The sequence below is a fragment of the Sus scrofa genome, chromosome 11, assembly GCF_000003025.6.
Source record: "Sus scrofa isolate TJ Tabasco breed Duroc chromosome 11, Sscrofa11.1, whole genome shotgun sequence".
Lineage (NCBI taxonomy): Eukaryota > Metazoa > Chordata > Mammalia > Artiodactyla > Suidae > Sus > Sus scrofa.
Window position 1 is genome coordinate 49,828,854 of NC_010453.5, and position 14,329 is coordinate 49,843,182.

The window sequence follows — 14,329 nt, forward strand, 5'->3', positions numbered from 1 at the left end:
AGATATTTTAGAATCTTCGTCTCTAACAGGAGTCAGCAGACTGTGTGGGCTCACTGCCTGGTTTGTATAGCGGATTAGCTCAGATTTTTACATATTTATTTTTTTGTCTTTTGTCTTTTTTTGCCCCCCTTTTATTTATTTATTTATTTATCTATCTATCTATTTATTTATTTATTGTCTTTTTGCCATTTCTAGGGCTGCTCCCGCAGCATATGGAGGTTCCCAGGCTAGGGGTCTAATTGGAACTGTAGCCACCAGCCTACAGCAGAGCCACAACAACATGGGATCTGAGCCGCATCCGCAACCTACACCACAGCTCATGGCTCGCTGGATCCTTAAGCCACTGAGCAAGGCCAGGGATCGAACCCGCAACCTCATGGTTCCTAGTCGGATTTGTTAACCACTGCGCCATGACAGAAACTCCTGTCTTTTGTCTTTTTGGGTCTCACCCGTGCCATATGGAGGTTCCTAGGCTAGGGGTTGTATTGGAGCTGTAGCTGCCAGCCTACACCACAGCCACAGAAACTGGGATCTGAGCTGTGTCTGCAACCTATGCCACAGCTCCCAGCAACGCCAGATCCTTAACCCACTGAGCAGGGCCAGGGATGGAATCTGAGTCCTCATGGATACTAGTCAGGTTTGTTAACCACTGAGCCATGACGGGACTCTGATTTTTACATTTTTAAATGATTGAAAAAAAAAGAATACTCTTTTTCGATGTGAAAATTATGGGAATTTCAGCTTTTAATATCTATAAATAAAGTTTATAGGAACACAGCCATACTTATTTATATATCATCTCTGATACTTTTGGGCTGCAGAGGGAAAGTTAAGTATTTGTGACAGAGACTGTGTGGCCACAAAATCTATATATTTACTAGCTGGCCCTTTACAGAAAAAGTTTGCCAACCCTGAAGTACAAGAATAATTTTCTAAGTAGTACATTCCCCAACCATCTGGGATAAATTACTCAACTATGTGGGAGACCAGACTATAACAGTAAAAGAGTGAATAATGAAATCTTATTATTTCAAGAATAAGTGCCTAATTTACGGTAACTTTGTTGGAAGGAGTATTACTTCAATGAGATTTGTAATTAGAATACAGCTTTACATAGCAAGGGTCAATGACTAGAGCCCATAATTGTAATTTTCTTTCCTCCTTTTTTTTAGTCAACTGTTGGTTAATTCTCAGGATAAACCTTTTTGTATAACCCTATCACTGTAAATATTGTAAAATTTACCTTAGAAGAGTTATCAGTGAGAGAAAACCTTTATCATTTGCAGTACCCCAGAGTGGATTCCTGCCCACTATTGTGTCATGGTGAATTCTTCCTAAAACATATCTTTGAAAGCTGCTTGGCTTTCATGAGAAAGAAGCATATACTAAGTTTATCATAGATTTGAGAGAGGGGGAAGATGAAATTATTTAAGGGTGGAGAGAGTCAACAAACAGTTGACTTTTACTTTTTTTTTTTTATTTGTTTTTTGTTTTTTTGTTTCTTTCTTTCTTTTTTTAGGGCCACACTTGTGGAATGGAAATTCCCGTGCTAGGAGTCAAATCAGGGCTGCAGCTGGGACCTACTACAACTCTTGGCAATGCCGGATCCTTAACCCACTGAGCGAGGCCAGGGATTGAACCCACATCCTCACGGATACTAGTCAGGTTCTTAACCCACTGAGCCATAATGGAAACTCCTAGACTTTTTTTTTTTTTTTAAAGTGTAAATGAGGTTTGCCTTATCTGCCATATAATGTTTATATACTTTAGCCCATGTGAGAGATGAAAATGTTCATTTCTAGACATATAAGTGAGGTGGTCAGACCATCATGATGCCCTCCAGCTCTCTGAGACATTGTTCCAGAGTATTTTGAAGTCCTCCTTGCCACCAAGCCACAAAAAAATGTATTCTACTACTAGGTGATATTTTCTGTTAAAAGCGATTGTGGTATTTGACGTAATCAAATGTGAGTTCTGTTTTGCTAGAAACTGTTAAATACATATTGTTTTCTCTCAAGTAGAAGAGAGGTAATCTCTATATAGCTATATAATCCCTATAATGTAGATTTCTTTTTTTAAGGTTATACGTTGGCTCTTCAAAGACATTCCTGTCATCAGAGAAATCCCTGAGCCCTTTGCAGTGGTGTAGACATGTCCTAGATAATCCGACTCCGGAGATGGAAGCGGCAAGGCGTTCCCTGTGCTTTAGACTGGAGCAAGGTAACTGCAAACCTGTGCATCTGCATCCTCAAACTCCTGCCACAGTCCACTCTGTTTTGTTGCTGGTTTGGGAATAGACACTTAAATTGAAAAACCTTACCCTGAGATGCAGCTATCGCATGCGACTCACTTCACATGTTTGTATGTCAGGGTTTCTCAGTATAGAGTATATTTAATTTTGTGCTAATTTTTAGCCAGTTACTCAGCTGCTTTTACATTGTGTTGTAGGAATACATATTATTTTTCTCTCTCTTTTTAAAGGTTCTGTTTAGAAATGTTCAGCAAATAGAATGGGCTAGCCTTATCCCCAGGTTCTCTGGGGATAGTTACATGATTATATGGCTCAATTCCCAGATAGCAAATTGGGGTTCCTCTGGGACCTGAGTACTTAGCTTTTGAGTTCCCCAAATGTTTACTTGGATGTCTAACCTGAAGTCCTCACCTCTATAAACTAGGAGATAATCTTCATATTGTAGGTAACATTATTTAACATAAGTTTAAGTCCAAAAGAAAATGAGGACAGTTGTAGCAGGGAAAAAAAGCAAAAGGAATGAGTCGTACTCAGCTCCATGGTATTTTGACGAAGTAGACTGATACTTCCTTAAGGCTGTGTCACTTAGGCTTTTGCTTGTCTCTTAACCTCTTGGCCCCTGTTTTGTTATCTAGGAACACTTCATTTCTGTTCCATGGTTCACTCACATCGAGATCAACTCGAGTTTGAGCGTAGAGATCCCTCCAGAGGAATGTCTCAGGGGAGCTGGGCGGAGGGCCAAGGGCATCTGCGATGACAGGTCCACCAGGGTGATTCGTACCCACACTGAAGTTAGAGAACACTGGCCATGATGCTCTTCAGGGATAATGAAAGCTTAGGAAATATGTGGACATGATAAGACATAGTTCAGTAGGTAACATGTCTTGAGCTCTTACTTCTGAGCATCAGTACATTAAGATCTTGATGTTTTTCATTTTATTCTGTCTAACTGCACTCATCTGAAGTAGGTACTCCACTCCCTTTGAGAGGTGAGAAAAACGAAGTTGAGAGAAGTTCAGAGGATCACCAGGGCAGAGTGAAACTTGGAAGCAGAGCCAGGGCCTGGGTCTCGCTGACACCGAAGAGTGTCCTTAACCCGAATTTTGTGCTTTATTGGCCCAGTCAGCAGTAAACATGAACAGAAACAGTTTTATAGGGGGAAGCCCAAACGAAACATTAGCATGTTTTATTAACCTTTTGACTCAAACGAAATAAGTGATGTAGTAAAAGAAAGTGGAGTGGGAACAAAGTATTAGGGTTAAACCTTGGATGACAGATGGGTGTCTAAGAGAACAGCTAACTCAGAGCCAAGACTCTTCATGCTGCTCCCATTTCCCAGTGACCCTGTGCAGACATGACATCCCTCAGGACTTTTCTCTTTCAAGGGTTATATAGGCCTTCCCTAAGGTTCCTTATTCAGACACTCCTGATTCAAGGATTTCTAAGTGTGTGTGTGTGTAAGAGAATTTGGCCTAATTTCATGTGGGATATAATTCAAATGAAATTTCAAATTAGTCTTTTAGTTCAGGGGTCAGCAAGCCTTGAAACTATCTGATAGGCACCTGATAGTAAATATTTTAGGCTTTGAGGGCCCGTACAATCTCTGCCATCACTGTAAGGCATCCATAGATACAAACATTAATGAATAAGGCTGTGTTCCAGTAAAACTTTATCTGTGGAGAGAGATGAGTTTCATGTGACTTTTGTTTTTTGTTTTTTGTTTTTTTTTGGTCTTTTTAGGGCTCCATCCATGGTATATGGAGGTTCCCAGACTAGGGGTCAAATTGGAGCTGTGCCACTGTCCTACACCATAGCTATGACAATGCCAGATCCGAGCCAAGTCTGTGACCTACACCACCGCTCACAGCAACGCTGGATCCTTAACCCACTGAGCAGGGCCAGTGATGAAACCTCTGTCCTCATGGATACTAGTCATATTGGTTGCCACTGAGCCACAACGGTAACTCATGATTTTTTTTTTAATGTGTCAAGAAATATGTTCTGCTTTTGATTGATTTTTAGGTTTTTTTAAATGGTTAAACAATATTTATAGTTGGTTAGATAGTACGGTGACAGGGGCAAGTTGGATTTGAGGCACTCAGGCCAGAGGTTCGCTGACCCCTGCTTTAGTTCATTTGCATACAAGGTAGATTTACAGATTGTTTTAAAAAATAGAGGCGAGGCTTTGTTAATTTAATGTGATGTAGCATAATGTAATGTAATTTAAAAATAATCATGATTGGTGGTACTTTTGAGATTTTAGACCAAGTGTCTGGTTATCTAATTTTCCTTCCATTGGCAAGAGACTAAAGCAGAATCGTGAGGTCGTGAAGACGTGAACTGAAGTTTTATTCATAGTGTAATTTAACTCATAGAAAAGAGTGTGAGCACAGAACTAGCTTTTCAAATCCAAAATTAGCCTTTTACTAAATTTGTGTGTAAATCTAAATCCTCTTTTGCCATGAGGCCAAATGCTTTTGTTCCAAAGACCCATAATCCATAATCCCATTATGAGATAAGTAATGGATTATTCATTGGATGAAAATTATTTTCGCAACTTAACATGTTTTGCAAAGCAATATATCTATAGTTTAGAAAGTATTAGTCTTACAGATACTAGAAGGAAAACAGCAGATCCCACCCCATCCTTCCATGCCTCATTTTATTAACCCGGAGGCAGTTACTTAACGAAAGCTATTTGTTCTGGTTTTGCTGTCTATCTCTCTTTTTAAATTTCATGCTCTATGGCGGTTGCTTCAGTTCTCAGCTTTAATCATGATCCGTTGAATTTCTCCCTAGGGTGGTAAAGGTTTCATTTTTAACACCCTTCCCTTTATCTTTTTTCTCTACGTATTTGTATAGCTTTTTACCAATTTTAGTTATGATAGATCAATATTGATCATGATGGCAAGAGTCATAGCTAATCCGTGCAGTATTTTATCATTGTGTTTCATGTTTTTTAGTCCTGTTTTTTCTAGAGTTAGTTGTAAAAACATACTTGATCTTCCTGATCTTGGTTGTTAATTTATCTACAGACTTTCCAAATGAACTGTGGTCTGTGCATTAGACAATGACGCCCAACCCACAGAGGGTTTTTATTTGTATTAACTCCCCCCCCCACCCCCCGCCCCGGGCGCTGCTTTCTGTTCTCTTTGTGCCAAGTCTTACCTCCTTGGGCCTGTGCGCAGCTGGCCTGGTCCGGCTTCTTTTCTCATCCTAGGAACTCCCTATCCTATCTCCTGCGTTGTATTGCCTGTGTCCTAAATGCCGAGACTTCATTTTCCTTAGCTCCCCTACTTTAGCAGAATACAATCTCCTGTTGCGTTTTGTGGTGGGTAGGAGAGGAAAGAGGATATGTGGGAAATAAATTTTGAGATTCTCCTATGTCTGAAAATGTTTTTCTTAAATCTTTGTTCTTACACTTAATTGTTCTTTGGGCCTTTCCAGCAGAGTTTAGAGGGTAGTATTGTGTTATAGTTTAGCGTCATGATTGCTATTGAAGTCCTGTACCATTCTCATTTTTAATTCTTTTGATCTTTGTGCTTAAAATACTCTGGATAGTTTAGAATCTTTTTTTAAAATTTTACTGGAGTATAGTCGACTTAAAATGTTGTATTAGTTTCAGATGTACAGCAAAGTGAATCAGTTTTATACATACACACACACACATTCTTTTTTCCCATAAAGGTTTTTTTGTCTTTTTTTTTTTGTCTTTTTAGGGCCGCACCCGAGGCATATGGAGGTTCCCAGGCTACGGGTCTAATCAGAGCTGTTGCCAATGCCCTACGCCACAGGAACGCCAGAACCGAGCCATGTCTGTGACCTACACCACAGTTTATAGCAATGCTGGATCCTGAACCCACTGAGCGAGGCCATGGATTGAACCTGCAACCTCATGGTTCCTTGTCGGATTCGTTTCTGCTGTGCCACGATGGGAACTCCTCCCATATAGGTTATTACAAACAGATTTCCCTGTGTTATACAGTGGGTTCTTGTTAATTACTTGTTTTATACAGTGGTGTGTCTTGTTCTTCCTGGTATTTTGAAATTGCATTTTTTTTTTGTGCGAGACAGTTAATGGGCACTTGTAACCCAGAAGCTTTAGCTCCGCAAAATTTCATGCGTTAATTTCTTGGTGATCCCCACCCCGCATTTCAGTTTGCTCTAAATTCTTTCGTTTCCTTTTAGTCAGCTGTTGAATCTCCTGAATTGATGTTAAGACTCCATTAAGTCATAATGTTCAAGTCTCTTGAACAATCAGCACCTTCAAGTAATAGATATTGAGCATTTTCTTTGAGACCAGGGTTGTACATTTTTCTCTTGTTTATTCTTGATTTTTCGGATATCCTTTTTTCTTGAAGGTTAAAAAAAAAAGTTGTCTACCAAATCATTTTGCTGCATATTATTAAGCCTCTGTTCTGTGCCAGGCACCATTGTAGGTTAAGTCCCTGCCCTCACTGAGTTTACTAGTTTATGGACTTTCCTTTAATCCTGCTGTGGTGTTTGTTTTTGGTAAGGTACCCTTCTTGGTGTGAGGTATCTTAAAATCTAGTAGCTTTCTGTTTTAGTATAAGTAATAAAACCTATCTTTGATAAAAGCAGGAGAGGAGCAGCTGCTTGGGCTGGGGAGGGAGCCCAAGGGTTTTGGTACTCTCCCCATAGACTTTGCAGCGTTCATCTTTGTGGGGGACATGGCTCGGATCGTCAGTGTGGGAAAATGAGACACATGAACACGGGGAGATCTCGACAAGGCTCTTGACTTCTGCAGAAGGGCGCAGGTGCTCAAAAAGTGCACGCAAGGAAGAAAAGACCCTCCCTGTTTATCCCTAATGCAGGTGACATACCTGTCCCCTTCCCATTGGTCAGGTCAGGGTGCACATTCTTCTCGGTTGGCTAATTTGAAACAAATTGTTACTGAGAGGAAAGGAAAAGAGGAGGGGGTTGGGGGGGTGGTCGCAGGAAGGCATTTCAGCCGAAACCGGAGCACAATTGAGTAACCAAGATTTCCTTTGATAGAAAAGACGTGTTACTTGCCAGAATTCCCCCCTTTCATTTTTTATCAAATATTCTTTTCTTCAAACTCTTTGAGCCTGTTCTTGGTTCTCATGGTCTGTTGTGTCCATCAGGAGTATGGCGGGGAAGCTTGCTTTGTTAGGGCAGTTTCTATTAATTTTTGTTTGTTTATTTATTTATTTTTGTCTTTTTTGCTATTTCTTTGGGCCTCTCCCGCGGCATATGGAGGTTCCCAGGCTAGGGGTCCAATCGGAGCTGCAGCTGCCAGCCTACGCCAGAGCCACAGCAATGCAGGATCCGAGCCGCGTCTGCAACCTACACCACAGCTCACGGCAACGCCGGACCGTTAACCCACTGAGCAAGGGCAGGGACCGAACCCGCAACCCCATGGTTCCTAGTCAGATTCATTAACCACTGCGCCACGACGGGAACTCCTCTATTAATTTTTGAACAAGTCCCCTGGCACAGGGAATTATGCAACATGCAACTAAGACATGGACACTAACTACAGCAATTAGAGGGGTAAAGATTGAAGCTCTTAGTCCCTTCTATTTTTTTTTTTTTTAAACCAATTTTCCAAAAGGTCTGTGAAGGGGTCATTAATACTGGAATTCTCCGCTTAGGGCCTTGGTGATGGTGCTGTCTGGGGCAGTGTTTTTGGGAATGAATGTACAGCACTGGATATCAGTCATTACACATGCTCCACCCTTTTCTGCCAGTATCATGTCTAAAGTCTGTTTTCCCATGCCTTTTGGCAAGGTGGCCCTAGCTGTTGAGCTCTTTTTTCAATGGCATCTCTAGTGTAACTAATGAGTCTTTGTTGATTGTAATAGCTGTAGTTTATCCAATCAACATTTTTGTTTATGGTTGACCACCAAAAGAGAGCAGATTCAAACCTGGCAGCTACCTGATTTCTTGCCTTAAATTTATTTGGAAGACCTATTGAGTCAATATAGACCTGGGGGTCAAAGGACCCCCTCCCCCCTCCCTGGGGGGTGGGTGCTGCCTCGTTTCCTCAGGATTGACTGAGTTTGAGATTGAGGCCTAAATGCCAGGGTGAAAGGGCTGGCCAATTGCACCAAAGTACAGGTGTCACTTTGATTTTCCAGAAGGATGCCATTAGTGGCCTCCCATAATACCACCAGACATCTGCCCAGGGCCCTTGGAACTGGGAGTTATTGTGGGGGTGATGTAGGACCCGCTTTCACTGTACCTGGTCAGGTTGCCTAAGAAAGTCGCCTTTGCCTCTTGCCATTTTAGGCATGAGGAGAAGTTGACAATTTCGTTTGGCTGCCGAACAGTTCTCAGGGGCTGACCTGCAGAACCTTTGACCTCAGGGAATAGCAATGACAAAGTCCAACTGGATTCATTATTTCAAGCTGTTTTGTCCTGGAAGAGGGCCACCACACACTCAAGACCCTGTGGGTCTGACAACCATCCCAGAGGAAAGGGAACCTCTTGGGCCTCTGGTTTCCCTGTGGCACAAGTGTAACAGCTGCCTTTGTGTAGTGTGTCCACAGAATATTTTATCCATTTCAACCAGGCATTTGTGTCCCCATATCTTGTTTTTATACTTAAAGTCATCCTTCCTCCAAAGGTGAGGTTTCTGTTTCCTTCAGTTAATAGGGCAGTGGCGACTACCGACTGTATGTACTCAGCCATCCTCTGGCGACAGACAGGGTCCAGGAGGCAGGAAAGGAAGACCACCAGTTGGTGGCTTCACCCATGCTTCTGTGTGAGGGCCCCTAGAGACGTTCTATGCCCCATGCTTATAAATAAAGGAAAAGGTTTTTCAAAAGGACGGTAGAGCCAGAAGAGGGGCACCTGTCAGCGCCTCTCTTAAATCCCTAAATTGTTGTACCTCCTCCTGGCTCCATAGTAAGGGATCGGGGTCTTCCTCTACAAGCTTGGAAATAGTCCTTTTATATTATGTCTTTTTTAGTATGCGCAGTCCTGTTGTTGTAGGTTTTGGGGCATCTGGTCTTTATCCAAAAATAAATTACTGAGATAAACTTTAGAAACAAGCTTAGAATGTTCTTTTAGAAGCTCAGTTAAACTTTGCAGAAATATAACGTAATAGCAAAGAACTATTTAGGAAGTAAGTCTTAGTGATACTGACCACAATTAAAAGAAAGAGATTAACAGATTTAGCAAGTTTTCATTGAAACATCTCTTTCTCTCTAATTCTCATTTTTATCAAATATTAGCCAAACCCAGACTAATTTATTTGTCAGTTAAGTCTGGTAAACAACCTTGGCCTGATGGTTTATGTGAATAAAGTTGATCGTATAGGTTTTTGTTTTTTTTTTTTTTAAATTGGATTTGTTAGAACCTTATGAGGAATCTTAAGACTAAGCTTTTAAAAGGCACCTCAGGGCTAGGAAAGTCTTGCCAAGGGTTTGTCTTAAAGATCTCAGTGAATTCCTTCCCTTTAAAAAACCCAGATACCTTGAGGTTTTTACAGGCTGCATACAAGGGACCTTCCTAATTATCTGATAAAGCTTTTGGGAACCTGAGAGTTTCCATTCTCTGAAGAAATCAGGTAGAGAAGAGAGAAATGTTTCAGTTCTGCTTACAAAGGTATAATTTACCAAATTGCTTGTTGGGGAGAATTTCTTTATACTTGGAAAACACAGATCAAAAGCCAGTATTTTAAATAGAAGCCATAAAATTATAGCCATATTCATCAGTTCACACAGTCCAATGTAACCAATCCTTTTTGTGTAACTGTTTATGAAATCATCAATTTCCCTTTTAGAATTTTTTTTTTTTTAATACTCAGCTCATCATTAAGGTCTGGAAGTGAGAAACGTGTATTTCTTATAAAAAAAGTTCTTTCTATACGTCTTCTAGAAAAGGAAACATTTTTGCAAAGTTGTGGAGTAAAGCCACTGAGTAATAGTGACAAAAGACTTCAGGCACATTTTAAATCTTATTGCAATGCAAATTGACAATGAAATTTTGTAATTGTTGTGACATATAACAATTTGAACTAACTAGAAAAAAAAGAATTATAACATAGTACCAGTATATATCCAAGTTTCAGAAACTGTAAAAGTTCTAGAATATCTATATTAAAACATCTATTTATATAATCTGAGGTTTATCACTCATTTGATAACACTCTCTGTATTTTAACATTCCAAATAATTTTAGTAAATTTAACATTTTTTTTTGAATGCTTCAAGGATCCCATGAAGCATTTTAAAGTTAGCTGAGTTTAAAGCACTTTAATTAGAATTTGATAGAGTTTATAAATAAATCATTTTTTTAATTTGGTCAGATAGAATCTTAGGTTGCTGTGGGTAATACTTTTTTCTTAAGTTGTTGTGGATAATACTTTTTTCTTAACCAAAGTTACAAGAGATCTTAAAGTTATAAGAGATCTCAAAAGCAAATACAGCAGATCATTTAAAAGAACATGATATACTCTGTTATCAAAGTAGCATTCCAAGGAAACTTTGTCTTAACAAAGAAAAGCCAAGTTCCAGTTTTGCACCAGCTTATTTTAAAATTAATTTACTCAGTTAAACTTATTTTAATCTTAGTTCTGGCAATATATAACCCTTCTCTCAATGTCTACTTCCCACAAACCTTCCAGCACTTTCTGTATCCATTAGTTTGTCCCATATTTTCCATTTGAAACAAGCCAGAAGACAGACTTACTCTTTTTTTCCCTTGATAAAATAGAATTCCATTCCTCATTTCTTCTCACATATACCTTTTATGTCTCTCTTAGTAAGTTCTCTAATGATTTATCTTTCCAATCCTTTTTTTTTTTTTTTTTTTTTTTTTTTTTACTTACTTTGTCTTTTGAGGGCTGCACCCGCAGCATATGGAAGTTTCCAGGCTAGGGGTCTAATCTGTAGCTGCCAGCCTATGCCACATTCACAGCAATGTCAGATCTGAGCCGCATCTGCGACCTGCACCACAGCTCACAGATCCTTAACCCATTGAGCGAGGCCAGGGATTGAACCCGAAACCTCATGGTTCCTAATCCGGATTTGTTTCCGCTGTGCCACAATGGGAACTCTCGACATTGTTTTAACTCTCGCCTAGGTCTGGAATATGGTCCTGCCATATCCTTTGGTTTTGTTGAGGCAGTGGGCTTTGATCCCATGGGCCAGGGCAGCACGCTTATGCCTGCAGCCCAACCCTCCTGCTCTGACTCTGCGAGCAGCGGCAGTGCACTTGCACCTGCGTGGGGCTCTGCCCCCCACCCCCCTCCCGTGTTAACTCCACAAGCAGAGGCAGTGCGCTTGCGCCTGGGGGGTGGCCTCTGCGCCCCTCCCCTTCCCGCGCTCCCCGGTGGCTGTGGCATTTTGGGGATTGTAAGGTGGCAGCAGCGAGCCAAGGGGGTCCCATGGAGGGGAGGAGATCCCAGAATGTTCTTGGGTTTTCTCCTCATTTCCCTTTTGGTCTTGTGCTCTGAGGGGAAATAAGACCAACGGTTCCCGCCGCCAACAGCATAATAAGTTCCCTCCTGAGACCCCAGTGACTTGTCCTGGACAAACTGAATGAGCAGCTGACAGATCCAATCCTCGTCCCATCTGAACTTTGGCCAGAAGATGGATGGGGCAAGAAGAGGTGTCTGTGTCCAGATAAAACAGTATTTAATCATTCTTCCCTTCTTTTTGTCCTTCGTCCCCACTACTTTAATATCAATCCCAGAGGACTGTCTGGAGGAATCTGATCCCCTCCCTCATTCGATCCTCCAAGTGGAGGTACAGGTCAGGAAGACTGACTTCCCATTTCCCAGGATCGTGCTCTGATCCTCCGGTTTCATCCCAAATCACCAGTCTCACCCAAGACCTTTTGGGTGTCATGCTCCGATTTTACGATTTCACTGGAAATCGCCGGTCTCACCTGAGACCCTTTGAGGCTTACCAACCCCCACTTCCCTGACCACCAAGGAGGTACTGGATTGCACCCTCAATCTTTCCTACCTTGGTCCATTGACAGAAGTTGCCTGGTCATGGCGCGACTTCCCCCATTGTCAAGAACCCTCCATGGGTTTGAAGTTCACAGGCATGGACTTCTCAATTTAGGGCCACCGCAACAGGCCATGGGACATATCTCCCCTCCTCAAGAATCCACGCTCCAGTGGACCCCAAATCCCGGACGAGCCCCCAAATCTGTTGGGGACATGGCTCAGATCATCATTGTCAGAAAATGAGACAAATGAACATGAGGAGATCTTGAGGCTCTTTACTTCTGCAGAAGGGTGCGGGTACTCAAAAAGCACGTGCAAAGAAGAAAAGACCCTCCTGGAATTCCCGTCATGACTCAGTGGTTAATGAATCCAGCTAGGAACCATGAAGTTGCCGGGTTCGATCCCTGACCTTGCTAGGTGGGTTAAGGATCCGGCGTTGCCGTGAGCTGTGGTGTAGGTCGCAGACGCAGCTCAGATTGCACATTGCTGTGGCTCTGGCGTACGTAGGCCTGCAGCTACAGCTCTGATTAGATCCCTAGTCTGGGAACCTCCACATGCTGCAGGTGCAGCCACAGAAAAGACAAAAACCCAGGAAGACCCTCCCTGTTTATTCTTAATGCAGGTGATGTACCTGTCCCCTTCCCACTGGTCAGGTCAGGGTGCACATTCTTTTCAATTGGCTAATTTGAAACAAATTGTTACTGGGAGAAGAGGGAAAGAGGAGGGGGTCACTGGAGGGCCTTTCAGCGGAAACTGGAGCAAAATGGAGTAGCCAAGATTTTCTTTGATAGAAGAGACATTATATTACTTTCCACAATCTTGTTTTTGCTTCACCATAGAACTCGCTACCCTCGGTGGTACCTTTACCTTCAATTTCAGAGCTTTTCCAGGTCCTTGTTCACTTATCCCCATGTTGGGCCCTCAGAGCAGAGAATGCTGAAATTCAACTGGGTCCATCACCTAATGTTTGTTTTTTCATTTTTACATAAAATGACTCCTTAGTCTGATAGTGTCTGTTTGCCTATTCAGTCTTCATTTAGCCTTGTAAGACTTGAGTTAGCTGTCATTCTGGTGTGGTTTTGTAAGAGAATAGAGAGGAAATCCTATTAGTCTCCATGTCAAAGAATTCTTACCAGCTTCCAATTAAGGGATTCTCCGTCAGTGACAGCTAGTTAACTGGTATCAGAAGTTACCATTGTAACTTAAACTTTATTCCTAATGTATCATAAATATTTAATTCAAATAATGTGAGTATTACATATTTTAAAGTTTTCAAGTAACTCCCTAAAAAGCATTTTTTTGGGGTTTGTTTAGACTTCATTTCTCTTGAACAATGAGTACCTTCAAGTAATAAATATTAGTGGGCATTTTCTTTGAGACCAGGGTTGTATCTTCCTTTGAATATAAATTGCCTAAGGACGGGACTTTGTTTTGTTGGTCATACCAGTTATAGAAGGGAACCTGACATATAATAGACACTGTTGCTAAAGTAAATGAATTATTTAAAAATTCTTTATGAACTCAGTGTCACAGTTACTCCTGTTATAATTTCGGTTGTGCTTTTGGCAGAGTGGAGTCTTTGCACCACTTTCCTCACCAGCCGCCTCTTTCTTTCAGAACAAAGATTGGCGTCACTTACAGTATCTGCTTGCAGCTTGGTTTTTCATTCACAAACGTGTTTACTTTAAAATAATCGGTTTTCACTTACCTTACTACATTTTGTTGCAAAATGATTACTGATTGATTTTACATGCTTCTCCCAACCACTCACCCAGAGGATGGCTTCATTAACACCAACCACTCTAGGACAAGGAGCAATTAGAGGTGGGACGTGAGGAAAGGCAAAGTTAGTTATCCTCTGTCTCTGTCCCTCTTTGACCAAGGGATAGGTAAATGTTCTGTAATGTTAGCCTAAAACTTCAGATAAGATGCTGCTTAGCAGAGAGCAGATATTTTAGATATCTTTTTTATTTCTTGATCCTGACACTGCAAGGAAGACAACAGTTAAAGATGAACTCCCTGAAAACACATGGAGAGGGGCCATAGTTATGAGCCAAGGTTTCTCTAGTGGGTGGACCTTATGCCCTCTCAGGTCCCTCGGTCTTACAGCTCCTATGTCTCATTCCCTCTTA

General features: G+C 41.4%; 1 protein-coding gene across 2 annotated transcripts in view; it reads left to right on the forward strand.

Moving 5' to 3' along the window:
- The window catches only part of SLAIN1 (SLAIN motif family member 1), a 78,854-nt gene that overhangs the window by 20,878 nt on the left and 43,647 nt on the right, over positions 1-14,329 (forward strand). For both annotated transcript variants that reach the window (XM_021065765.1, XM_021065766.1), the window contains exon 2: positions 2,081-2,220. In XM_021065765.1, the coding sequence (XP_020921424.1) occupies positions 2,081-2,220 (140 nt within the window). The remainder of the gene's footprint in view (positions 1-2,080; positions 2,221-14,329) is intronic.